The sequence below is a fragment of the Ammospiza nelsoni genome, chromosome 6, assembly GCF_027579445.1.
Source record: "Ammospiza nelsoni isolate bAmmNel1 chromosome 6, bAmmNel1.pri, whole genome shotgun sequence".
Lineage (NCBI taxonomy): Eukaryota > Metazoa > Chordata > Aves > Passeriformes > Passerellidae > Ammospiza > Ammospiza nelsoni.
In genome coordinates, this window is record NC_080638.1 from 25,802,480 (window position 1) to 25,829,784 (window position 27,305).

The window sequence follows — 27,305 nt, forward strand, 5'->3', positions numbered from 1 at the left end:
CCTGGTGTGCAGCCAGCCCTTACATCAGCTCTCCTGGTATGACTGCCAGGACAGCTGCACCATGAATGGCATCAGGGAACTCAGCTTGTTTAAAAATAGCTGTGAGGAAAATGCTATCAGTTACTTTTACCTGCATTGCTTCCCCAGCACATGTGTGTGTAATCCCAGAAATGGCATACAGGCACCATTAAGGTAGCAGAATAAAAGCAACAGAAACCAGGGAGTACTGAAGACAGCTGCCAAGAATGAGCTCTGTCAGGCTAGATCAGGCTTCACTATCCAGCTCAGAAACTCATCTCAGAGCAGCTTCAATCAGATGTGTCAGCCACAAGCCTCTCATCTTACTGCATGTGCCTACCATATCAGGTCTCACTGTGACCATACAGTTGAAGCTTTGCTGATTCCCAGAACACAAGACCCTGCTAAACCTGCAAGGGTTTTTCTGCAGGGCTTTTTTTTTCCCCCTTAAAAACTCTGTTGCTCCTGATTGCATCTCTATGTCCCAATACTTTATGTATCTTCCTAAGATCATGGGTCCTAGGTTCCCATTGCCAGGAATTCTATTGTCTACCTTAACGTCTGTGGAAATGAGTGAAGAAAGCCTTTAAGTTTAAACTAAAAGTTGTCTTGTCCAGATATTAGTACATTTAGGAGTTTCTTTTCGTGTCAAGATGGTGCTGCAGAGCAACCTCTTTTCAGAGGTAAAGAAATCCCAATGCATTCCATCTCTGTAGTACCATGCTACTGATTAACTTTTGTTGTTGTTCTCATCCTCCTGAACCTCTCATTGCTCTGCAGTCACTTTTTTTTTTTTCTCTTTTTTTGCTAAAACATGAAGTGGACTATATGCACTTCTAGCTCACAGCACAACCATATTTTTTCTATTTTTCTTACATTATAACTGAATGACTTTCTAGCCAATACTCTACTGTTTCTAGGCAGGTAACACAGCAGTATTAAGGGCCCTGACATAATTTTTGCTCTGAAGTAACAACTCCCCTACCTTGATTACTGGCTCATGATTCCTTGATTACTGCATAGCCAAGTAAGAGCTTCTCGAGAAGTCTCCCCTGATTAAATCAGGGCTATGAAGATGGAGAAGAGCCTGAAGGGGAAGCCATACCAGGTGTGGATGAAGTCACTTGGTCTTTCAGCCTGGAGGAAACTGAAGGGACCTCATCCCTCATCATGGTCTTCAATATCCTCACAAGGGGAAGCATAGGGGCAGGTACTGATCCCTTCTCTTTAATGACCACTATCAGGCCTAGAGTTGTCAGTGGAGACTTAGGTTTGATATGAGAAAAGAGTTCCTCACCCAGAGGGTGTTTGGACACTGGAACAGGCTGCCCAGGGAAGTGGTCACAGCACAAGCTTGGCAGAGCTCAAGAAGTATTATTACAATGTTCTCAGGCACATGGCATGACTCTTAGGGATATCCTGTGCAGGGCCAGGAGTTGGACTCGGTGATCTATGTGGGTGCCTTCCAACTCAGGACATTCAGTGGTTCTGTAAATCATTTCCAAATCCCCGTTCGTTGTGCTCGGTGCCCTGAGGCTGGCTGCCGGAGCAGGTGATGCTGCGGACGCTCGGAGATGACCCACGGCAGGCACGGCCCCGTTGCTATTCTAAAGCTCCCCTGTCTCGGTCCGGGCCCGCAGCGGCCCCCAAAGCACAGTCCTGGGGCACAGCCAGCAGGGCTCCCCGGCAGCGCTGGGACTGCCGAAAGCGCTCCGAGCTCACGGGGCTCTCGGGGCGGGCAAAGCCCAATATGTGCGCAGAGCGATGCCATGATCGCCACGAGGCGTGCAGCCGCCAGCTGGCGCAGCGGCTGGGGGGACCCGGAGCTGGCGCTGCCCCACACCCCGGGAGCGGAGGGAAGGAGGGACCTCGCTCTCCTCTCGCCCTTCACACCCACGGACGCGCCGGGGGGGCCGGCCCGGCACGGCTCTACCGCGGCCGCGGCGCCGATTGGGCCCGGCCGGCTGCCGTCGCCGCGGGGGTGTCTGGGAAGGAGAGATCATGGCGGCGGAGCCGAGCAAGACGGAGATCCAGACCCTCTTCAAGCGGCTTCGGGCAGCGCCGGCCAACAAGGTAGCGGGGAGTGGCCGGGATCTGCCGGACCGTCTGTGCCGGGCTGTTGCTCTGGGGCCGCGACCTGCGCTCCGACTGGGCCGCGTTGGGCTCTGGGCCGCGCTGCGGCGGCTGTTGGGGCGGCCGGGCAGGGGCCCTTGGGGAGCGCCCGGGCAGAGCGGCCGCGGCCGCCGAGCTGTGGCAGGGGGTGGCGGAGCGGCAGAGCCGTCGCTTCAACCTGGCTGTCCCTCTGCCTTCGCTTTAGTCGTGCTTCGACTGCGGCGCCAAGAACCCGAGCTGGGCCAGTATCACCTACGGGGTCTTCCTGTGCATCGACTGCTCCGGCGTCCACAGGTCCCTGGGCGTACACCTCAGCTTCATCAGGTGCGTGGGGAGCGCTGCCGCCGGCTCGCCTGGAGCAGCCACCCCGCCCCGCGTGGGGGCACGCCGGGATCGGGAGGGAAGCCTTATCCCGAGCCATCTCCTCGGGGGTTACGAGGCTTGCGTGCGGGAGGTTCTGGGTCACTCAGCACTTCCAAAATGGAGTTTCCAAAGCACCTCAAGTGGAACGTCGACATGTTGCTTTCGCTACCCTTGCAGAAACGCTATTTGGACTGGCATTTTAGGAAGAGAGACGCGAGTGTGGTGCTTGAATCTCGCCAGTAAGGCAGCAGAGTGGTGTACATAATTTTTCGTTATGCTGAGTAAGGCAAAAGGAGGAATATTGTTTAATCTTTTTGGTATCAGCCTAATGGGGAAGATGGTGTTGGCTTTTCAGCCTACTTCTTGTTTTCAGTACTTGCAAAAATTAGTGTTTTAAGTTAAGAGAACTGTGACCTTTACTTGTTAGGAGAGAAGTTGAGTATCTGGTATGAGATACTCTGTGTCCCTTAGCTTTACTTGGACGTTGTCTCGGTTGCTTTGTCACGTGTTTTGGCCTAACCTGAGGGACGGGCTGAATATGAGTCTTTCATGTTGTGGCGAGATCACATGTAGAACGAAAGTTCTTGGCTGTGCTTTCCTAGCTCAAGCTCTGCCCTCTGAACAAGCAGTACAAGGGAGAGATCCTCAAAATTTGGATAAAAGCTGATCTTTTTCCTCACTTTAAAAGTTGAAATTAATTTTTTGGAGGAGCAAAGAAATTCCTGAGATGTTCTTTCCACTTTTGCCTCCTGCACTTTGGAATAGTAGTGAGATATCTCACCATTTTAGGCCAGAGCACAGTTTTGCATTTGGTTTGCCTGGTCTTTATTAATAGAAATAATTGGTTCTCACACAGGTCCACAGAGTTGGATTCTAACTGGAACTGGTTCCAGCTGAGGTGTATGCAAGTGGGCAGTAATGCCAACGCGGTGAGGAGCCTCTGTAGGCATTTTGCTTGCTTTCCCTCTTGCTAATCCACATCCTCTGTTTCTTGGGGTTTTTTTTCCTTTGTGTGGCTTTCTTGGTACTAGTCTGACCTGAAATGTGTAATGAAGGGGGGAATTTGTCAAGTGTGCTTGGACATCAGACTGTGACCTTTGCATGCGTTGTTTTCAGATGTCTCATTTTTTTGCACCTCATTTAAATGAGAGGCATAGCCTTCTTAAATGATAGAAGTTAACAACACTGATCAGTTTGAAAGCTCATGCTCAGCTTTGTGACTCAGAATAATCTCTCTGTAGAGAAGGAGGATGATTTTCATATGCCCCTGGAGTGAGATTTCTTGTAGAAAGCTGATCAATGAATGGTTAGTTTATGCTGTGTTCTCAGATTTTCATTCTCTGTGTCTGGGAAGTTTTCTTTTTCTGTTGAGTTTGTCTAGTGCTTGCTTGAGTATGATCTAGCAGTCAGGAGACTGAATATTCCTCTCTTTTCAGACTGCTTTCTTCCGTCAGCACGGCTGTACCACCACAGATGCCAATGCTAAATATAACAGTCGAGCTGCCCAGATGTACAGGGAGAAGATCCGGCAGCTGGCAAGTGCTGCCATGGCCAAGTACGGCACTGAGGTAGGTCTGACAGCTCTGGAGTGCTACATGGGTAGTGCCAGATGCTGACTCTTGGAGGATACTTTCTTGTTACCCTCTCCTCTCTTTAGTTGCTTATAGATGGACTGAGTGGAGCCCCTGGGCACTCCCCTGAGAAGAGTGATGCTGATTTCTTCATGGAGCACACACAGGTGAGAAGAGCTGGCTAAACCAGGCAGCCTTAATAGCTCTCCAATAGCCAGCTGTTCAGCCAGGAGCGGTCCCACTTAGCTTGGAAGACTCTAAATTGTATAATTAATCAGTAGTAATGTGGAGGAAGTCAGATTCAGTCATCTGCCTGGGACATAGTCACAGATCTGAACAATCCCTGTAATATCCATGTCCTTTGTTTTTGAGACCATCTTTAGTTTCAAGAACTCAAAGCTACCACCTATGCCCTGGAAGATGCTCTGTGTGCTGTGTTAATGCTTAGTTTCTTTGTACAGTTAAAGCAAGGACTAGCAAAGCTATTACTTAGAACTTCTGGTTTAGAAGAAACTTTTCAGTGCATAGACCCTGGTAAACTGGATTTGGGCAACTGCATCATGCCAGGCAGACTTTCTCAGGTAATGCCAGAATTGGCTGTATGGCAAATAGAGACAGTTGAAGTGGAGGTGAATTTTTTCCAGGAAAACTCATTCATACTTTCTCCCAGATTTAAACTTGTTTCCTTTCACCTGGGAAATCCTCACATTAGCCAGCTTGTCAAATGATTCTGTCATTCCTCCTGGCCTTACATTCAGCTTAGCTTCCTTTTTGTTGTTTTCATTTTTGTCCCTGCTAAGGGAATGTGGACTTGTCCATATGTTATGTTCAAGGAAGGCATAGTCTGAAGTTTGGAATAAGTTTCCTTTGGCCTAAAATTGAGTACAGGTCACTAAACCTGTAGTAAATTCAGGATTGTTTGGTTCATTCATCTTCTGGAAGTAACTAGAATGAGTATCTCCTTGCAGTCTTCCAGTACCTGGGATGTAGCAGATGCTAGCCAGAATCCTGCACAGTCTTCTCCAGAGATGGAAAAAGCAGCAAAGTCACCAGAAGGCAGTGAAGTTTCAAGTGAGTTCTTTACTGAATAATTTTTCCAATAACCTGCCTTCATTTCCAGGAGAATACAGTTCTGTACCACTGTTGGAAGGGCTGAACTTATCCTTTGGTTCAGGCCTGAAGGAGTGGAAGTTCTGCACACTCTTATGATGTTTAGTTAAATTAGTGGAGACTTCTAAAAACACTGCTCCGTTTGGGCTCAGTTCCCCGCCTTCAGACGTTACTTGTCTAAACATTCTTCTCTACCCCTTGAATTTGCTGGATCTGAAAATGACATAGGACAGAAAAATTTCTAGGGTGAAGGACAAGGAAACCAAGAGCCTGGGGGGCATAACTGTAATTTGTAACAGCTTTGTATATTTCCCTGCAGAGTGTTTGCTTTCTTGTACTGTATTAAGAGCACTGCAGAAGGAATAATTTGCTCTGTGGAGACAAAGTTGTTTTGCTTGGGAAGTTGCATATTTCAAGCTGTAACTGGATTTATATGTGGCTGGAGAGGAGCTAGGAGAGATGTAGTGCAGCTGTGAACATACTGGAAAGAAAAGGGTTGAGAATCAATCTGCTGAATGTTCTCTTCTGGTTTTGTGCCCGCAGATCCCAGCCAAGGTCCATCTATTGACTTGTTGAGCACATCTCCTAAGGCTCCTCTAGGTAAGACTCTTCACTCTCAGATCAGTCTTGCTCTTATACCCACTGCTCAGTAGTAAGCTCAGTGAAGTTGGAAACAACGAGCCAGTTTCCAGAATGCCTAAAGAAGCTTATCTCCCTGTTGAGCCAGTACTTAGGATGTTCCTGAAGCCCAAAACCAAGTCACAGTTTTCTGGAGGTTTCCTCCTCATTTGGATAATTGAGTTCAAAGCTGTTGCTTTCCCAAAAGCATGTTTTCCTGGTTTTGAGCTTTGGACAAATCTTGCCACTTGCATATCTAGGACTTGGGTGATCAGGGGCACGTGGCTGTTTTTTTTTTTATTTGTTTCCCCACAGAACCTTTGGAGGCAAATGAATTTTTAGTTTTCAAAATAATAGGGATTTGTATCTCATTCTCCCCTGCCATTACTATCCTGACTGCACACAGAACATCTAGCTGGAGCTTCTTCCCTTATTGAGAGTGTGCTCCTAGCCCACAGTGGGTTCATTCTGGGTGGAAAGCCTGTGTCCTCAAGTGTCTGTTCATTCCCCATGTTTTACGTCTCTTCCTCAGACATGTCCATGTATCTGTCAGCACAAGGGGCCGCTCCTGCTGGAGGTAACTGGCTAACAGCTGGCCTGCGCTGGCTGCTTGTGACAGCTCTGCTTGCCCCTCCTGAGATTCTGCCTTCAATTCTAACTTTAGCTTCCTGTGCTTACAGAGAGAGAACAAGACAAAGCTTATATTGTTGTATTGAGATCTAAACCAGATATGTTGTATCTGTAAAGAGACTGTATTAACATTTCTGTTAAATGTTTCCTGAAATATAAAAATCTCCAAACATAAACCCAAACAACCTCGATTCAAGTGTTAGGAACAGCAAGTGGAAAACAGTTTCAGATAGTGTGAATGTTTTGAATCCCCTTTTTTAAAAAGACTTATAATAAGACTAGAAAATATAAAAGAAAATGTGTCAAGAATAATTTATGGGCTAACAAAAGTCATGTGGCTGTAGAAAGTCAGGAGACACACGCACACAAAATAAAAGCCTAAAAAGGACAGTAAAAGATTTTGAACTTACCTCTAGGAAGCTGGAAAATGCTTTGGGCAGTCCCTCTCTGCTTTGTTCTTAGACTTCCCCAGACATCTGTTGCTTGGCTGGCCCTTGTCTGGTTTTACAAGTGTGGCATGCCCTCAAGAGTGACAAGTGCAAGGTGTTGGGGAACCTGTTGCTTTTACAGCTTGCTGCACTTTAGGTCCATTTGTTTTTGTATGTTCATGTAAACACAACTTGAGAGTTCTTGCTGCTTTGTCCCTAAGGCATTGGTGAGACTCTGACCTTTACATGCCTCTGAAGCTGCATTTTCTTGAATTTGTGTATGAGATAAACCTACTCTTTCTCTAACTACCCTGATATCTGCTGTGTGACACTCAGAGGAAATATTCACAGTTCTTAATTTAATTATAAGTTGCTCCAGAAATGGACATGCTTCTTTAGGCTACCAGCCTGCAACTGGTGGAGCTTCTACGTGCATCTTTCTTGCCTGGGTGAAATCACCCAGGCTTTTGATGTGAAGATGCATGGTGTGCCCTGGACGCTACTGCAGCTGAACTGTGGTGGATGTTCATGTGGGTTGCTGTCTAATTTTGGCCTCTTAAATTAATTCCCATCTGCTTATTTGCTGCTTCCCTCCTTTTGCAGAACTTAAATCCTCCCTCATTGGAAAGAAGAAGCCGGGAGCTGCCAAGAAAGGGGTATGTCTGAGCTCTTTTATGGAGGGGAGGTCAAGCATGTCTTGCATTTCTGCTGTCCTTTCCCTGATTCTTGCTTTCTGCTTAACAAAGCTGCAGAGATCTGCTTTGGGGAAAGGAGACCTTAAGCAGCCTGTATATTACTGCAAAAAAATTATCGTTACTGGTTGTGGTCTGAAGCATATGTGGTTGATTTCTAAGTGCTGGCCACTGATGGATTAACTCTTGGATGACAGGGAGACTGAAAGCCTCACTGGTGCAGCAAGAAGTAGGATTCAGGTTTTCTTCTACAATGAACAATCTAGGATGAAGAATTCACAGGATTTTGTTCTTGTTTTTAAGCTGGGTGCAAAAAAAGGTCTTGGAGCCCAGAAAGTCAGCAGCCAGAGCTTCAGTGAGATTGAGCGGCAAGCCCAGGTGGCAGAACAGCTGAGGGAGCAGCAGGCAGTGGAGTCCAGGAAACAAGCCGAGGAGTCCATGTAAGTGCCTTGTTTGGGATGGGTACCTTCCATACCTAAGGCAGAAGTAGTGTGACGTTAATGCTGTTCATCCCAGGACCACCAAATGTGACTAGAGAACATAGTGCATGAGAGGAAGAGCAGTAGCTGTATGCCAGTATGGACCTTGCAGCAGGGCACAGGTTATACTGCTATATTTTATTCAAATTAGCTTTCCTGGACGAGCGCAGGGAGCAGGTACTTCTGTATTGTGTGTTTCCGTTCACCTTTGGACGGAACTGAAAATGCCAAAGGCTGAACTGGATGGATCATTCTGGATGCAGGGGTGGGGAGAAGACAGACACTGTGATGCTTACAGTAAGGAAATCATGGTTCACCAAAGAAGACTTGAACCCCAGCAGAGGGAGATGGCAAAACGAGCAGTAGCTTTTGTGCAAGGATTTTTGGCTGAGCTGCTGTGAAAAGTGGCTGTTTTGAAGGGTGGTTGGGGTTACTTAATCACTTGTTCTTCTACAACACGGGCTGCGAGGGAGGGTAATGAGCTGGCACCAACCATGGCTCTTTCCCTTAGAGTCACCTCAATGCGACTGGCTTATCAGGAACTGCAGCTTGATCGGAAGAAGGAAGAGAAGAAACTCCAGAACCTCGAAGGGAAGAAACGTGAACAAGCAGAGAGGCTGGGCATGGGATTGGTATCCAGAAGGTAGTTGGCTGTAGATGGCATAGTATAGATAGGTGTCTTGGAAGTACCCCGCTCTGGAAAAGTTTCTTGAAGTCAGTAGTTTGCTCTTGTAATAGATAAGGAGATGAGTTAAAGTGCTCATATGCTGTTCTCTGAAAAGGCTTTGGGGCCCAGAAGGAATAGGGACTCAGTTCAAAGGTTCTAGTTCTCTTTGGGCTTCTCCACAGATATGTGTGGCCTGTCAGTGTCTAGCACTAGAGCCCTGCTGCTTGACAGGTGTCCCCCTGCAGGATCCTTCCTTTAAGAAGGTAGCTCAAGACTTCTGAAGGAGCATAGATAAGTGGTGAAGGAGGCTGACATCCCCCAATTCTCCCTCAAAACTTATGTTACCTGCCCTGCCTGTGAAGGCCAGATTCAGCTTTGAGGCAGACTGGTTGTAGGGACTGGATGCTGTCAGACCCATCAGCCCTGACTCTGCCTGTTTGTTGTGCAGTTCTGTTTCACACTCAGTGATGTCTGAGATGCAAGTAATTGAACAAGAGACGCCGCTGGTAGCAAAATCTTCCCGCTCTCAACTGGACTTGTTTGAAGATGGTGGTAGCTTCACATCTGGACCCCCCAAGTAAGACTCAGCTTTAGTGTAGTCTTTGCTTATTCCTGAATTTTATGTCTGGCATAAATTACCTATTTTTGATACCTAGGTACAAATACAGTCCCTTCTCATTTGAAGATGCATTTGGCTCACGATGGGAAACGGACTCTTCATGGGGCATGGACAAAGAGGAGGAACCGGAGGTGACTGTTTCCAGCATTCGGCCGGTCTCAGAGAGGTAAAGTGCTTGCCACTGCTAGTGTACCTTGTGCCCTTGTGTAGGGGGCAGAGGATAAGTGTCGGAGCTGTGGCACAGATGCTGCTGTAGCAGGAGCCTTGCGCTGTAGAAGATGACTTGCACAGGCACAGACAAGCCCAAGAAAAAAGGCCTTGAGTGAAAAGGCCTCGGACACTTACTTGCCTGTCATGTCTGTAAGTTTATACAGCCTTTGTGGTCGTTGAGTGCTGAGACACCCGCCTGAGATGGGGAGAGGAGAGCACCAATGCAACTAACACTTAAGGATGACTTGCTTTCCTTTGGTTAGATGAGGTCTGAGACAGAAGTCTTGATTCTTTACCGTGTTGGTGAGCTTAATCTGAGATTCTCCTCTTGTTTCCTCAGACCCACCAGTAGGCGGGAGATTGAGAACAGGCCATCCATGGTGGAATCCAGTGAAGCTCGGCAGAAGTTTGCTGGGGCTAAAGCTATCTCTTCAGATATGTTTTTCGGGCGGGAGGCAGATGCTGAGGTAGATGCATTCCGCAGTGCTTACACTGGTACAGCTCTGGCTTTACCTCCTCCTGTTTGCTCAGGTCCTACTTTGTTCCCTTCCTATACAACATTTTTGTTTTGTTTTCTGCTGCAGTATGAAGCCAGATCCCGACTGCAGCAGCTCTCAGGCAGCAGTGCCATCAGCTCCGCAGACCTGTTTGGAGAGGCTGACAATGTGCACTCAGGTTTGTTAGCACTCAGTGGGTTGAGGAAGGGGGCAGCTTTGGAAGGCCTAAACTGGAGGGGATGAGGGTGCTTTCTGGAGCTGAGAGACTCTGGGCTAACTCCTCCTGATTCTTGTAGGTGGTGTGTCTATTGGAAATGTCCTGCCTGCAGCTGACATTGCACAATTCAAGCAAGGAGTGAAATCAGTTGCCGGCAAGATGGCTGTCTTGGCCAATGGGGTGATGAACTCCCTTCAGGTGAGTTGACATTATGGCAACTTGAGAAAGGCTGTTGTCACGTTCAGGGACTTTCACCATAACCTGGCTTCCATTGGAATTATCACTATCTTCTCAAATTATGTGGGAAGTCCCAGGTAGACACCTGTCTCTTGTAGCTGTTGACTGCTGTACAATAGCTGAGCAATTGCAGGGGGCCAGTGAACTTGGCAAGCTTCACCCTCCTGCTGCACAGGACACCTTGTCATGTCAGATACACCTTCTCCCACAAATTCTAGGCAGAATTCTAGAAGTCAAGGTCATTTTACCTTCTGCCTTTGTACAGTGTCCTGTCTAGATAACCTCACACTGCATTAAAATACCAAACCCCCCAGTTTCTTGTTATTTGTCTCTGGATTTTGCACAAAGGTGTTGTACCAAGGTGTCTCTGTCTGTTTCCTCCCTAGGATCGTTATGGTTCATATTGATGACCCAGGGACTGCAATGGGAAGCCTGCAAGAGGCACTGATGCCACCTCTGCCTGGAGTAAATTCTACAGGATTGTCTTATTTGTCTGGGTTGGGTGGGGAGGGGAGAAGGTAAGCGGAGGGGGTCAGGACATGGCTGTGCCCAGGATGCTTTCTAATATCTCTGGATTCCACTCTATTAAAATTCAATGTGCCCTCATACCCACTGCTATCTACTAGCCAGTGGAGACAGGCCTTCTTACAGGGTTAACCTCATTCCTGTAAAAGATATGACAGGAACTCCTGGGCTGCCCTCATCAGTGCTCCCGTCCTTCTTTGGCCCATACCTTAGCTCACCAAGTAACAGAGAAAAGGGGAATGCTATTTTTCTGAACATCATATGACATGACTGTTTTTTGTTCTGATCACTGCTCCCAATCCATGGTGCTGTGGAGTCCTCTGTATTTGCAGGGTTTGCCTTTTGCTGTGATCTAGTCCTTTTTACTGTCTTCTAAACCAACATATATGAATGCGGGGAAAAAAAAAATCAAATCAAAGGTTATTTTTTTAGCTTCTAACTACATCATCAGCAAAAAAGGCCCAGGTAAAGAAGTAAAGAAATTCACTGGATCCCTGGTTTATTTTGTTGCCCAGATCAAAGTACTGAGCCTCTGACTTAAACATGAGATGCAGCAGTGAGGATGTTTCATCCTGTTTAGTTTAGTCCCTGGTTTTAACAAGAGTGCTTTTCTCTTCCTTGGACTATGGTGTCAAGGACTAGGTAGTAAGAAGAAGGGTGGGAAAGGGCTTGTTACACACTGTTAGCAAAAGAGAGGCTGGGGCTGTTTGTTCTGGAGCCTTCTGTCTGTGACTGGGAAGAGGCTGGTATGGGTTTCACCTCTCCTGTCCGGTTGAGGGGCTGCAGCAGCTGCTCAGCTACTTTGTGCTGATGTTTCACTTTGGTGGAGCATGAGGGGGGTAAGGGTTGGGTCTTCCTGATGCAGTTGTGTCAAATGTCACAATACCCACGGCAGGCTGGGGCTGCAGGGAGCAGTGGTGTGGCTGCCCTCTGGCTGCAGGGTGTGGTGGCAGTCCAGGCACTCAGGGGTTGGGCCGGCACCTTCCCCGGCCGAGGGGAGGGGTTCCTGGGGCCCTGAAGATGCCGGGGCCCTCCACTGGTCCTGCCCACCTGATACCGCCCCTCTGAGGAGGGGCTGGGGCAGCCCAGAAGACCCAAGACGCAGCAGAGGCCTGACACAGCGTGCTTTATTGCCAGGCTGTCACAGCCACTCACCAAGCTGGGAGAGAATGCACAGAGAATAAATAATTTAACTTACAATAAATAAATAACCCTGCTGGCACCCTGCTACAAGCTTTGGGTTACCAGCCCTGGTGGCCTGTGCTGTAGCACTTTATGACCAGGAGGAGCAAGGTGGCTCCCAAAGCATGAGAAACAGAAGTTCCCCCCAAAATAACGAGTCTGTGCAAGCTGGGGTGCAGGAGCTGGGCTAGACAAAGCGTTTGGGTCTATGGAGGTTTAAACTGCTGAGTTGGTTACCATTAATGCAATGTGATACTACTTATTTTTGTAGTTTTAAGGGCTACACTGCTGCTCCAACAATACCAATATTTACAAAAACCCCCATTTTATCTCATTTGATGACTGCTTCCTTTTCCCTTAGTGCTTCTGCCCACCTAGCCCCAGTAGGTGCTCTGTATGCTTGCAAGCCATATGACCTGTGGCCAAGCAATTTAACAACCCTATCCCTCTTCTCCAAATCCTCTGAAATTCACTTTTCCAAATGACCATAATATGCTGTTAGAGGGATGGGGAGACCTCACAGAAGGGCACTTAGTACAGCAGTGGAGCCAGGCCAGCACCATGCAGTACTTACTGCAATCTAGCTTATTTGCTGTATTTGCTTTGGCAAGTCTTGGACGCATGGAGGAGAAAGCACAAAGCAGAGACAAGTTGCATGGCAATATCTAAGTGTCCCTTTTTTAGGAACTTCAGGAATTTCCTTACCTTTGATCATATGCAGATGCAGCTTTACTGGGAATAATAATGGAACCCAAGTGCAGAGCTGCTGCTGGCACTTTAACCATTCTGTTATCTGGGCCAAATCTGAGCAGAGCTACGCAACAGATCACTGGCAAGCGGCCTGTACTAGCACTCCCGCGGCTTCAGCACCTGCTGAACTGCGGAACTGGGAGGGAGCGCCCCGGTGAGAGCAAACCCGGCTGGTTCCAAGCGGTGGCAGAGCTGGCGGCTGCTGGCTTGTCTTGCCTGCCAGCAGGGGGAAGCATAACTCTGTAGCTGTAAATGGCTTCTGCAGAGGCACTATTCCTGCACGGATTTGGAGCTGAGAAAAAGGCAAGTTGTTCCTGGGAAGAGATGGGTGAACCCAGCACTGGGGATTAGCACAGCAACACACACTGCTGATGTAGACAGAACCCACTGTTAAAGCAGATGCTCTGGGAGGAGGTGCTGTTCCTCCAGTGGCTTCTGGAGAAGCCCAAGATGGGAATGGTCCCCACCCTCACAACCTTCAATTTTCAGAGGAGTCTGTCTCTTCATTGGAGCCTTCACTCTCAGCATCCATTTTTCGACGATGGTGTAGAGGTTTCCAAGGTGAGTTAATCCGGGGTGAATTACGAGCTGGCATATTTGCTGTGTCTGCACTGGAGCTGGCAGGACCAGAGACAGAAAGCCCTGAAACCTGAGCTACCCTGAAAGAGAAAAGACATATGCTAAGCAGCATGTTGCAAAAGCTTCTACTGCAGCTCTTGGAGTGAACTCTGGGAGAAAGACTTAAAACTAGCACAGGGATGGAAAGATGTTCATGGCATAGAGGGGGAACACATTGTACCTCCCAGACTCACTACGTGAATCTTCTATTTAAACATATCTGGGCTGATCTTGTTCCTGCCAACACTCCTACTTTTCACCATCCAAACAAAATTTCCCTGTTCATTAGAGAATGCTGCTTCCTGTAGATCCCTCATTGAGTTACACTCTTCCCCTCTGCTTTTGAAGACTTTTGTAAGGATTTTGTTAACTGCATTGAGGCACCACAAAGAAAGAAGCTCTTCCTGTTCAAGTTGCTCTTTGAGCTCCTCTATTGTTTTGTAGTAGAGCAGAGGAATAAGACAGTACTTTATTCCACTCTTCTTTAGCATGCAACCTTTAATCTGTTGCTTTACCTCCTAGTTTACGCAATTCCACTTACAATTTCTCAATTTCCTGATCCATGGCAGGGTCCAGAAACAAGTCTCCTTTATCTGGCAGAGCCCCTGGGGAAAAAAAAACAATGAAAGTATCAGCAGAGTTAGGCTATTGATTCTTCAAGAAAATGTTCAAGCCATAGCAGCAACCTAAATCTGGCCTGCAAGACAGAAAACACTTTTTTCCTTATACCTCTTAGAGAAATGGCTGCAATGTTGAGGATCATAGACAGATAAAGAATGATGATCCATTTGCTGTGTCTTTCATACATGCTATAGCTGAGCTCATACTAAACTGGAGGCAGTCTTAGTAGCCCCACTGCCTACAGCCCTGAGGATTGGCAGTACAAAATGAGAGTACTGACTGTCAGGGAGATGGCAATCTATCAACTTTGGGCCTTTGTTCATTGCTCAGTGTAGTCACCAATACCAGATGTAACACATGTGGTGTTAGTGCCACAGCCTGAAACATGCACTATACCACCCAAGGTTATTTATGTTTTTGTGCCACCTGCCTTTCTTGTGGCCTCCTGGTCTTGGGGACCAAAACACTCCACAGATTTAAGGCTTTTGCTTTCCTTGCAACTTGGGAAAGTCAGTCCTGACTGTTGCACATTGCCTACAGGAGTTAAATGTGGATGAACTGTGCTCTAGCATTGCTTGAGGGTGTGAGCATGAAAGTCTGGGCCAGTGCTTGGGTACACTCAGTGTAAGATCAACATGCTCATGCTCCTTTTCACTTCAGAAACCCTACTCCAGATGAAGGACATGATATAGTTTAGGACTGGAACAGCTGAGCCAGAAAGGAAGATGGGGCTCCTAGGAAAGCCCTCCTTCCTAATTGTTTAACAAACTCCACCTTGTATAGGGGTCATGGGAGAGTGTGATCAGCCAGCACAGAAATTACAGAGAACAGCACAGAGATTGCCTACCAGAGCCTGAAGAGTACCACTGCACATCAGGGCAAAAACTCTATTTGATAATCTATACCAACAGTACAGTGAGGAATGCTCTTTCTAAGGTTTTTCAGGAGACTTGGGTGCTACACTCAATACCTTTGGGAAGGGGCTTTGAATTCCTCATGGGAACACAAATACGTTTGCTGGCTCTGATACCTTGCTCTTGCAGGAGAGGCTGGAGAGCCACAGAGGCAGGCTGGCAGCAGTCATCAAAAATGTAGCAATGAGTGCCTGAAAACTAAAGTAAATTTAGACCAGAACCAATTCCCCCATTTATTTGGGTTCTGGTCTACTCCTCCTGTAAATGAACTGCAAATCAGTGTCAGGAGATCGAAGGAAGTGTCCCAGTCTGCTTCTTTTTGTGTGCTCAATTAAAAGAATAAATGACTAAAGCTTATTTCTGTAGTTGCAGAGTACACAGCGAAGTCTTTAGGGCACAGGATTTACTTAGGAGAGTTGATAAATGGCAATTGAAGAATTCACAAATCAACATTGACAGGAGATACACTACAGATTCCAGTCTGCCTGGCACACTCAACAGCACTGTCCCAGCCTGAGCAAGCTTTAATCTCTATCTCTGTTCCTCAAGAGGAGCTGCTGGCTTTGTGAGACCAAAACCTCCTCTGCCTGAAACTGCTCTCGCTGAAGGGTTTTGGGGAGCTTGTGGTCCCCTACAGACCAAAGTCTATTGAAATCGCCCTTCAGGAGAGATTAAAAGACACCAGGAAAAGAATCCTCCTTTCCTTGCCAAAAACGCTAGCACCTGTCAGACTTGTGGTTGCTGCCCCTCCTCTGAGAGAGGCCTCAGCAGGAGTCTGGCAGAGGGCCAGAGGACAGGCCTACATTAATGGAAACGAAAACCCACTCACTTTGTAGATGGCACAATGGAGGCTGTGGGCAGGATTTTTTTTTTCTTTTTGTCTGTTTTCTTTATGCTTGACTAGAAGTGGATTTCATAGGGCAAAGGAAAAAAAGATTTTGCTTGCTGCCATCCAGGCATCACCTTCCTCCCAGTGAATACACTGCTTTCTAAGCCTGTTTTCAGAGGGGATTGCAGGGGTGTATTCATGCACCTTTGATATATAATCTGCCCTGCCCCAGAGGAACATGAGCAGTTTAAATGGTTTGCTGTAAGAAGGGGCTCAGCCAGGGAAGACACTTTTACTGTAGTATGGCACACACCTGTGCAAAAGAAGCAGCCCTCAGGCAAGGTACACCTTTTCATTGAGTTTTGTCTTTGCAATTAGGGACTGGCAGATACTCAGGCTCAGAAGAAGAGGAAGAGGACACTTACCCAAAGAACAGACAGTCATCTACCCTTAATGGCCAGGTGATTTGTTGAATGAAGATGAGTGTTTGGGAACACCCCACACACAGCCCTCCCTTCCTACTCCTGCCATTTAAATTTATCTCCTGGATACAGTCTTGTCAAACAGAAAAGCCATTTCTGTTCCTCTTTGTAGGAGGAGGAAGAGGACAAGCAAGGCATATGGTGGAAATATGAAACTGTGGGTGAATTATGGATGGATTACATACTGTCCTTGGCCAATGTAACACTGCTTCCCTGCTCCAAGCCCAAACAACATAGACACAAGCAGTGAGATGCTGGTTGGAAATCCCTGTGGTTCCCACAGCAGTATGGTACAGATTTTTGTAGCAGTTTATGTTTTATAATCAGATTTTCAGCAGGCCACAGATAGCTACTAGCAAGATCACACCGCCTTGAGGGAAGATGGGGAAGAGCTGGGAAAGACTGGGCTTTTAATGTTTTAGCCAAGGAGGCACCAGAGGTTTCCATTAGGTGTGCCTTCTTTCCTTATAGATGAGAGCAGGCATTTAAAATCTGCACGAGCACAAAGGGCTAAAACATAGGATGGCACCTCAACTCAGTAAGCCTTGAGGAAGCTCCAAAGTTTCAGGCAGACAGTAAGGCACAGTGTTATGTTTTTAAAGTTAATCCAGCAACAAAAATATTAAAAACTTCCCCTCACTCTCTTCCTGACAGTGTAAAATATGGGTTATAATTAGAAATATAATTCCACAGAAATACAAAATGACTGAAAATCTAGAGCTATGTCATTTAGAGAAGTCTTACCTAGGGCTCGATTGATGCCCTGATCCTTTGCAAGAGCCATAAGGAATCCATAGAAGGTCATTCTCTGCACACTACTCAGCATTTCCTTCACAAGAGCAGAAGGTGGACAGCTAGGAAAAGAGAAACAGAGATCATCTTGTCTTCTAAATTATAATCTTTTTTTTCTAAGACCAGCTCAAAATCGAGAAATAAACCCTTTCTAACCTGGTCTAACTGTAAGGTTGCCCTGACTCAGTTTAAAATGAAGAGCCACCAGATTGCTTATTGAGCACTGGATCTGCTCCCTATTTGCTAAGCAAGATCTTTGCCTGGGGGACATCCCTAGGAGCAGTCTTACCTGTCTTCATTCCAAGGACAGTGAGAAAAGCCTAGATTCACTCAGAGGCATACACATCCCAACTCAGCATGTTTTTCCCTCTGGGAAAAATCCTCTGGGAAATACTTGCTTTCAGAAGTCAATAAACTTTCCAAGAAGTGTTAAGTTTGGAAAAGACTAAGACCACTAAGTCCAGTGGTTAATGGAGCACTGCTGTGTTCACCACTAAACCACGTTCCTAACTGCCACATCTACACATTTTTGAACACTTTCAGCGATGCTGTTATCACACTATTATCAGTGATAGTCATCCAAGGGGCAAGAAAACCTCTCCAATGACAGCCTAAATATGTCAGAGAACACTATTCAGGTGAGGACTAAATTAGCATATCCCCTTCTTCTACACTCAGTGCCTGGTCCTGAGTTCTAAGCAGTATCTCCATGGTGATTCTTGCTCTTGACCAATACTCCTTGAAGGATTTCACGCAAAATCAAACTGCCTCATAAAGAGGAAGTGTTGAACAGTCAATGGTGTAGTGGTACCCCTGGGAGACGTGGGGGTGGGCTGGTGATCCCTCAGGCAGAAGTGGTTACCAAAGCCTGAGTATTGAACTACTACATGAAAGGCTAGGAATGGCTCCCCTCATAGTGCTGTGCAAAGCCTGACCTACCAGATGGACCCACAGTACTCTTCTCATCTGAAGTTCTCAGGACATACAGGAAATGTAGAGGTTTCGTTGCTTAAAAGAACAAAACAACCCATGAACTCCATGCTTAGATATCTATAGCACTGGACAGCAGTTCAGCAGTAATTCTGTGGATCAGAAATCTGGATTTGGAAACCTAAAGAAAAATCAGGTGGAACTTGTTATGAGTTATTGTCCTGAGTTATTTTGTGTTTCTAGACCATGACCTTCTAGGAAGGCGAAGTTTCTTGCAATTAGTGAGAATATGATCAAAGTATCTGTCAAAGCTATACAGTAAAGTCTGGTGTTGCTCCATCCTCTGCTGAACTAAAGCCAGTCTTGTGCCTGGATCTGTAGCTGGAAACCAGCTCCAACACAGGCTCAGATATAGATGGACAGTGTGAACTCTCCTAGGTACTAAGGCTTCATACTCCATCCACCCATTGGGCTCTTTCAACTCCCAAGAATGCAACTGCACTTGTTTATCCCCTCTAGCAAACTCATGATGGATCTCTCCTTGATGAAAGTGTCAATGCAGAAATGAGATGGAGAGCAGAGACCCAAATCCATCTATTACTTCAAGAATCAGTTCAAACCCTATGTTTCTTTGGTCCATGAAATAGTTTCTCTCATTTGGTTAAAACTGTTCAGCTATGATGTTTTCCTTCATACCTCTTCAGTGAGAGCCATGTGGGAATATCAGCTTGTTCAAAGGCCTCTCTTTTTCCACAGTTCCAACCTTACAAAGGGTCTCCAGAGATAGAGACTTCAAATTTGTATTTTAGACTCCATTCATACCTGTATTTTGATCTGTCACACAAGGACTCCAGGCACTGGTAGAACAGAGATGCCTCTACTCCTTCAAGTGGGTTGCAGTCATTTGGGGGTTGGCGCTGCCGATGTTGCCCAGAGGATGATGTTGGCACAATCACAGTATTTGGATTCTTACCAGCCAGCAGATCTTGATAAATGGCAGCCACACTTTCCAGGAACTCTAAAATAACAGAAAGCTGTTTAAAACTCAGCACTGTAACCAGCAAAGCATCCTCCTGACCTACCAGACTGTGGCTTAAACTGTTGTTCTGTGTTGTACATAGCACTAACTGGAAATAAACACAACTCTACAGCATCCTGCATGTTCAGAACAGATATTATGCATGCCCATGCAGCCATTTCCATAGAAGTTGCTATCTTTTTCTTCTTCTTAGGATGATTATAAGACGTCACTCACTCTGTTGAGAAGATTCATCTCAAGGGAACAAAGGCTAGCTAGCACACTAATAAAACAGTGAAGTGTGAAAGCTAATGTAAAACACAAAACTAGTTTGTGAAGTCTAAAATGTTTTCCTTCTCCACCTCTTGCCACTGATTTAGAACTCATGCAAGTTGGGCGCAAACTACATTGAACTGCAACAGGAGGAAAGGCGGCATGTTGGTTAGGGCTCCAGGCCATATATCAGCTTGCCTCCATGCTGCTCCAAAGTAAATATAACACAGGATCTAGAAGAAGGGCCAGGGCAGGTCAGGCTAGAGTTGGCAGAAAGCCTCTCCCCAGGCTCCTCATACTACCCACTGTTTACTGCAGGAATCTAATTTTAAACAAGTTTGTTTATGGATGTGGTCAGCAGTTTACAAATCTAGATTCCATTTGGAGAGGTTTGCATGTGTGTGGGTTGGTGGGAGAGTGCATGACAGGCTGTGTGTGTGCATTGTGCCTGGGTGAGCAGGACAGGGATCTCTGAGAGTGTGTACACAAGAATGAGCTTTGCAGGACTCCAGTGGCATTTAAGTTCCAAGTGAATGCAAGTGCAATGCTGCGCATGAGGTGGGTGGAGAGGAAAGTCAGGAGTCAGCAGGCCCTGAGGCTGTGCTGAGGTTCTGCAGCTCAATGGAAATATTTGTTATATCAGAGAAAACTTTCCAAACACATTTTGTGTCCCTGACTAAAGGGATTACAAGCCTGGTTCTGCTCAAAATCACCATTTTGAACTGGTTGTTTACAATAAGGTCTCATGGATAAAATTGTGATATGTACAGCGGAGTTACAAGGGACGAATATACAGAGAAGTACTGAGAAAAAGAGATTTTTGTATTAGGGATAGCAGCAGACTTCTAACTGCTAGAAAGATGGGAACTCACAGATTAGATCAGATCAGAAGGCCACCCAAGTTTGCTCTCTGACCACAGATTACGCTCACAACAGCTTCCAGCCAGTGTTTATGTGCATCCAAACCTGGCCCGTTTTGCCTGGTCGAGGACAATTGTGAGCCACGTCCATCAGAGGGAGCCATTTCAGTGTGAGTGCACAGAAATCCATGAGCTTTCTGTTAAAAAGTGCTGTGTGCCAGGAGATGAGAAAGTGGCACGCCAGCCAGTGCTTGGGAGCACATCTAATATCTATTCACCCTCTTTTTGTCCTGAATGAGATTCTCGTTCCTCAATCACAATTTAGAGGGGCTAGGGCAACAGGACAATGTATTTTAAAGCAGTCTCCCCATAGAGGACAAGCACCTGAATGCTCATCCAAGTTTCTCCACCTTGTCTCCTGAAGTTTAAAAATACCTGGGGATTTTACAGATGTATATGTGTGGGTGAGCATGAGGAAATACACACACACAAACCAGTATTATTTGATTTGCACTTTTCCTGCCAAGAATTTTAGAAGTATCCTATCTAGTTAAAACTCAGACTGAGGAAGTGGGATAGAATACAATAAATAACCAACAATGTGAAGACTATTCATATGGATTATCTGTTCCTTTTGCTTTCCAACTAGGGGGTCTAAATCAAACAAAAGAGGTGGTTCTTCACAGGACAGGTGTCAAATCTGCGCAGTTCTTTGCCAAAAGGTGTGGAGGTTACAATTTTATGTCATTTCAAGGGGAGGCTAGAGAAGTTCTTGGGAGTGGAGTCCACTGAGGGTCCCTAAACTCATGGGAATTATACCCAGTTCAGAAACCAGCTCATAGTTGAGCAAATATTAAGGGGGAGAATTATATCCATTTGTCCAGCTGCTTTTCCTTTAAAGGCTCCAGCTGGTGGGCTTTTCCTATGCTGTATCCAGCAGGATTGAATATTTTCCTTAAAGAAAGGGAAAAAAATGTTCCTAGTAAAAGCTAATTGTTAGCTGTTAACATAGTCTAGATAAAGCTGGAAATTCATGTCTCAAGGCCAAGACAAATAAATTCATCAGACATAGCAGTTGCGGGTGTGTCAGTATTCACAACAATTTGGCATCTCCTCATTAAGTCTCCTAATCTCTTGACATCTGTGATGCTTTTCATCAGTAGAGTCCATTAGCTATATATTTTCTTTGAAAAAACCATATCCTTTCAAGTTTCAAAAAAGTGCAAAGACTGGGAAGCTGTAAAGTTGTAATTCTACAAGTGGGAGAAGTCAACAGGTTCTCAGAATTTACCTGAGTAGTAGAACTGGATCTGGAAAGCAAAGAGGAAATCAGAAAAAGACATCAGGCAATCCATTGCATCATCCGTCAGCACAATCCTATGATAGGATGAGAGAAACAGTTTAGCTTTTACAAAAACACTAAAGTCTGTAACCAGGAACCCCAGACCTTGAGGAAGTGCAGCCAAGGAACTGTGGACAACTGAGGATTGCTAGTGGCCCAGTATAAGAAGTTAGGAGAGAGAAATGGGAACACCCATTGCTGCATGGATGTGGATGCCCTAATATCAATTGAAGGCAGCTTAAGAACCTGAAGCAAGGAGAAGATCCTGAATGTCAGTCACACACTTCAGCTACAGTGTGAACAGAGCAGTGTGACACTCAAAGCCTGGTGGACATGATGGAACAGTGGTACAAAAACTGCAAGGCTGATTCACATGGTTATACAGAATTGTAAAATATCCTGAGTTGGAAGGGATCAACAAGGATCATCAAAGTTCAGCTTCTGACTAAATGTGACTACAGACAGGACAGTTACACAAGTAGTAAACTGGTGTAAGCAGAATGAGACGCATGCTATTCCTCTGTATATGAGACTTCATCAAACTGGGACATATTTCAGATTCATAAAGGTCACAACAGTTGCGATTCACCATCTATACTCAAACAAACTCTACTTGACTACAGAGGAAATAACATTGCACCAACATTCAGCTTCCTAACTACACTTTGTGAACATCCTATCCTCCCTTCCTGATGAAAGAATCAGTCTCTTTTCATAATAGGTCTATTATTTGACTATCAAGTCAAATATCATGACAACTGAAGACTTGGGCCAGGGACAGTCTTCTCTGTCCCTGCTAAGTTGTTGGTGCATGTAGGGAGCTACATGCATCCCTATTTTGAAGCATATTCAATATGGAAAATACCAGCCATAGGCCATAAACATGAAATATAAGTAATAGCAAAGTCCAGCTCTTCCTTTTAGGGAAAAAACCTGTGGATTTCAGGGCAAAAATGAAAACAAAAACAATACTCTGGTCACTGCCACCACTACCTAAGGATAAAAAGGTCAGTTGCTGAAGTGGGGAAAATCAAATTCATCTAATCAATGACAGCTTAGACTGTAAAACAGAAGAAAATACTCCACTTTGATGGGAAAAAAACAGAGTATTAAGGCAATGCTAAAGAAAGGCAACTGATATTTCTTTTCAACTGCATCTAGGTCTACTGAACCTGTACAGTCAGCATCTGGCATACTGTGCCATATGGGTATTGCCAGTTCATTACAGCCAAAGTATGGGTCATCCAATAGGACCCTTCTGAACACAGGGCCAGATGCAATCTGCACACCAACTCCTGCAGCATCAATTGTCTAAACACATTGCTGGAGAAACACTGTTCTGTCTCATGTAAAAGACTTCAGGGAGCTGTGTGGGAGGCTGACCTAGAAGAACATAGGATCTTGCAAGACTTCCCTGCCACTCAGACCAGTTCTGTTCACTGTGGCAAAATCAAACATGTAGAGCAGCTTGAATTAATTATCTCAAAGAAGAAAGACTGGGGCTAAGAGGGTCCCCAGGAGAAAAGCCAGTATTTAAAACAAAACCCTTTGAAGATGTCAAAGTGCTTCTGATTTATTTATTACATTCCAGAAGCCTCCTCTCCTCCTGTCTAAAGAAGCAGTAGCTTCAGTTCTTAATTCTCACTAATAAGCATGTTACTGAGATTGTCAGTGGCCACATCAAGGAAATGGCTTTGAAGCTGGCAGGCAGAGCATCTTCATCTCTCAGGCAAAACTTCTCAGCCACTGGCATTTCCAACCACTCTTTAAGCACTGGAAATGCAATTGGCCACATCACTGATGAGCTGCACTCCTTCCTTTGAAATGATGGTTTGTCTCCCTGATACCCTCAAAGCACCGAAGCTTTCTTCTCAAAGATGCAGGAAAACAACAGTGGAGAGTGGTTTTACATATTTGTTATGCAGAGAGACAATATTACATCACCTTCCTAACAAGAAACTCATTTCACTTGTTAAATCTAAAACTCTGGTCAATGGCATTGCTCTGCAGCACCAACTTCCAGTCTCTTACTTAGAGGAGAGCATGACAAAGTAGGCAGAAGTATGAGAATTTGCTGGACAGTTTTTGCTATTAAAGACAGCAAGGAGCCTCTGAGGAAGCCTGTAGAGCACATATGTGACAGAGGAGCATCTAAATAGAAGCAGGTGCACTCTGGTGCTGGGTTACTGACTCCGCTTGGCCCAGGCTTTGCACGCCAGAAATGTTGAGAAGTCTTTAAATCCAATACAATCATTTATGAGGAGATTGACTGCAGCTGGCAATTCCACCACACAGCCAGCTGAGTAAGCACTCAAGGAAGTTGAGAGAGCATCATATGCAACATATCTGCACCTCTTCCTTGAAATATCTGGTAAGGAGAAAAACCTAGCTATGGACTGTAACATAGGCAGCAGGACCAAAATTGAGGACAAAATCTGAAAGTATGACCTGCAACTCAAAAGAGTTCCTCTGGTATCTCATATTTCAAGGGATTTTTTTTTCTTGTCCAAATTAGAATTCAAATCCTGAGGCCACAGATGTATTAAAAAAGTTAGTGGTTGGCACTCAGTGAATAACGAAAATCAAGGAGGAACTTTGGAAAGGACTGAAGAAAAATGCCTACACTTGAGGCATTCTGGTAGAGGGTACAGTGGTTTTTCAGGGGTCAAGTGGGTTTGGTTGGCAGGAAAGCCTTACTATTGTGCCAATTGAGAAACTTTATGGTCTCCTGATTGTGGTTAAAATCTCAGAAATCCAGACTAGACAGGATGTTCCCAGGACAAACTCTAGACCAGGCAAGTTAAAAGGACTTTGACCATTTTCTGCTACCATTAAAGACACTATTTGTCTTAAAGCCAGGCTGGCTCAAATGAGTTTTCAGAGGCTTGGTTTATTTACTGACACATGGAGGCAAAAATAAGCAAAACATGCAAAACATAAAAAACAGTCTGCACTCTTAGGCAATCTTTTAATAATATGAGTACTGAACTGCAAGCCCCAGTTCCATTAGTATTGATCAGTGCAACACACCAAATAAAACAGCATAGGAGCTGTGAACTACTGGGCTGTCACTACTCAAATGTGGGCAGTGAGTTTCTTGTGTTTCCCTTACAATAGAAAAATCAGTGCTCAGGTACAGATCTTAAAATCATGACAATAAACCAGAAAAAAAATTCCTTTACTTTCTGTCCTGCAATTTCAAGATTCAGAAAGCCAAAGGTCTCTGAAGATCAAAGGTCAAAGGTACCTCTGTAAATTAAAGTCTTTAATCTGCTAATGGCTATAACCATTTGAAAAAAAAAATCCAAGAAATCTCAGATACACAGATATCCTAGTTCATATTTTGGGTATGGCTTCTGCACCAGGAACAGGAAAATGGAGCTCTCTGGTGTCATGTGAACAAAACCTATATTGTTGTAGCCTCCATTCTAATGTTCTGACATATCCTGATCTTAGTCCTATTGTTTGCTATCACAGCATAGCAACAGCTCCTGCATGAGTGGGCTGCACTGTGCTGGGAGAGCACCTCAGTCACGCAGCACTCAGGCTACAGCTGTGACTGCCCTCTTCCCAGCACTATCAATGCAGGTCCTGCCTGTATCACTGAATGCTCTGGCGACTCCTGCTGCTACTTGATTTAATTCTTTTCAGAAGAAAATTAGCAACAATTGGGGTGTGCAGACTGAAGAAGGAACAATGTCTCCAGGTTTGCATGTGACATTGGTGTTTTGCAAAGACTAGGTCAACTGGTGCTGTAAGAAAGTCTGCAGAGCTCACCCTTCTAACAGGCAGAGACCATGGAGGACAATGGGAAGTGTAGACCAGAAAAAGGACAAGAGCAACAGTTGTAAGCAAAGTGAAAAATGGTTTAGAAATATGACAAGTTTTATTAAAGTTGTTCAATTAGATTAGCTTGTTACAGAGCTAGCAACGTGGAAGTAAATCTCTAGCCAGCCAAAAGCAGAAGGTCAGCCCCACCTGAGCCTGTGTGCCTCTGACAGAGATCTCATATCTCTCCAACACCTGCTCCCAAAGCCAGCTTGTCCGTCTCTACAACACATGCACAACAGTGCAGCAGGCCCCTGAATGGGGCCTCTAGTTTACAGCAGCCTTGTGGACTGAATTCCTTGACACAAACATCACAACATGTGTAGATATGCTGAAGTCTCCTTCATTGCATGCACCATCACAAATTCCTGCTCAGTTCAGCTGGAGCCCTATGAAATACACACCAGCATAGGGGACTGGTGCTTGTGTACCTCCATGAAAGGAAGCAGCAGATATATCTCTGCTACAGGGCTAGTGTTCTTTCTTAGTCTGGCACTGGGTGACAAGCAACTGAACAGATGTGTGTACCTTATTACATTTTCCATATCAGATAGTTAATAATCAGCTGCCTGGGCTGGACTGGAATCAGCAAGCACTATCAGTAAAATACTCCATATCACATTATCAATGCCCTGAGCCAGCTATCTGCTTTTTGCCTTGTCTAGATTAAAATAAAATTTCAAACAGATTAGCTGCCATGTTCCTACCAAACATACTTTAAAACACTGGCAATCTTTCAGAGGTTAGTGTGTTTAAATGTTATTAACCGTAGAAGCTGGGGCAAGGGGGAACACATTTGAGAATGGTAAACAGTATTTGAAATCAAGTTTAAAAAACATGTCAGTTAAAAACATATTGGCTAACATTCTTTTATCTGCAACTTATCTGAACACAGAGCCAACAGCAGCATTCTGCATTGATATTTCAGCCTTTGTATATCTTAAATATATACTCTTTCACATTGTTAGAGAAACACCCTGTTCTTAAACTCAAAAGATGGTGTCTCTTTTCCCCAAAACCTTAAAAGCTGAAGGTCCCTGTCCCTACCTTTACCCACAGGTCTAGTTCCTAAGTCCATGCATGTAGGATTAATCTTGCCTTTAAAGAGAGAATGAGGACCCACCTTGCTGCTTTCTGAGTGAGTTCCATTGGGAAGTCAGGGCAGAGCAACTGCAGCAGGCAGTGGTATTCCTGTGCTGTCAGCAAATCTGCAAGAAAAGAGAGGTGAGAACATTGTAAGATTTTATAGACTGTTCCCTCCCCTTGCTTCCTCTCTAGGAAAAAAAGCCTCATATTCCCTTTACTCCCAATTCAAGTAGTCTGAGTACTAAAGACAGTATAACTGTTCCCTAGACTTTCAGAGCTGGACTCTGAAATTGAAATGAAATGGAATTCCATTTCCAGCACCATCTGGAAGAGGCCTGATGAAGGGAAAATCCTATTATACAGGCTCCTGCAGAGAAACTGGTAACAGGTAGTGAGTGATTCAGTGTGAAAAAGGGGTAACCAAAACAGGGCAGTTTCAAGTGAGAACACAGTTTGGTTTGACTTGAATATAACCATGTGGAAAAAGGAATAATTTCAAAGTTGCTTAAATTTGCTGAAATTCACTGGCATGGTGACATTCCCCGCAATACACTTGAAAATCATCCACAGAACATCTGGCAGCAGTAACAAAGGCAAACAAGGTTTTTGGGTTGTGTGTGGAGGGCTACAGAGTATAAACCACAGACGTTATTACTTTGGCATTCAGTAAGGCAGCTGGATGATCTCTTTTGGAATAATGTGTACAAATCTGGTCACTGTATTATAGGAAGCACAGAACAAAGATCCAAAACACACAAGAAAACCAATCAAATGATTCATGTTTTAG

At 45.2% G+C, this 27,305-nt stretch overlaps 2 protein-coding genes across 3 annotated transcripts in view; one reads left to right on the forward strand and one right to left on the reverse strand.

Moving 5' to 3' along the window:
• The first annotated feature begins 1,933 nt into the window (after nt 1-1,933).
• ARFGAP2 (ADP ribosylation factor GTPase activating protein 2) lies at nt 1,934-11,482 on the forward strand. 2 transcript variants are annotated; one of them, XM_059474486.1, is made up of 17 exons: nt 1,934-2,091; nt 2,336-2,454; nt 3,350-3,422; nt 3,930-4,061; nt 4,151-4,231; nt 5,033-5,135; nt 5,718-5,774; nt 6,325-6,369; nt 7,454-7,506; nt 7,846-7,982; nt 8,533-8,664; nt 9,137-9,265; nt 9,345-9,473; nt 9,858-9,984; nt 10,102-10,192; nt 10,311-10,429; nt 10,855-11,482. In XM_059474486.1, exons 1-17 carry the CDS (start codon nt 2,020-2,022, stop codon nt 10,873-10,875), a joined length of 1,620 nt encoding a protein of 539 aa, XP_059330469.1. In that variant the 5' UTR covers nt 1,934-2,019; the 3' UTR covers nt 10,876-11,482. The 2 variants fall into 2 exon arrangements, with proteins under 2 accessions (XP_059330469.1, XP_059330470.1); XM_059474487.1 differs by lacking the exon at nt 6,325-6,369.
• Nucleotides 11,483-12,102: 620 nt separating this feature from the next.
• The window catches only part of CSTPP1 (centriolar satellite-associated tubulin polyglutamylase complex regulator 1), a 79,130-nt gene continuing 63,927 nt past the window's right edge, over nt 12,103-27,305 (reverse strand). Inside the window, exons 4-9 of the mRNA XM_059474488.1 lie at nt 26,556-26,640; nt 21,554-21,639; nt 18,934-19,129; nt 17,134-17,243; nt 14,085-14,148; nt 12,103-13,584 (exon numbers count right to left, since the gene is read on the reverse strand). Coding sequence (XP_059330471.1) covers nt 13,404-13,584; nt 14,085-14,148; nt 17,134-17,243; nt 18,934-19,129; nt 21,554-21,639; nt 26,556-26,640 — 722 coding nt within the window. The 3' untranslated portion in view covers nt 12,103-13,403. The remainder of the gene's footprint in view (nt 13,585-14,084; nt 14,149-17,133; nt 17,244-18,933; nt 19,130-21,553; nt 21,640-26,555; nt 26,641-27,305) is intronic.

What these genes read in the sequence shown, in the direction of transcription:
- ARFGAP2 (XM_059474486.1), top strand. Translation starts at nt 2,020, where the DNA reads ATGGCGGCGGAGCCGAGCAAGACGGAGATCCAGACCCTCTTCAAGCGG. An exon ending in TGGGCAGTAATGCCAACGCG is followed by an intron (nt 3,423 to 3,929) that starts GTGAGGAGCCTC and finishes CTCTCTTTTCAG; the next exon opens with ACTGCTTTCTTCCGTCAGCA. An exon ending in AAACAAGCCGAGGAGTCCAT is followed by an intron (nt 7,983 to 8,532) that starts GTAAGTGCCTTG and finishes TCTTTCCCTTAG; the next exon opens with AGTCACCTCAATGCGACTGG.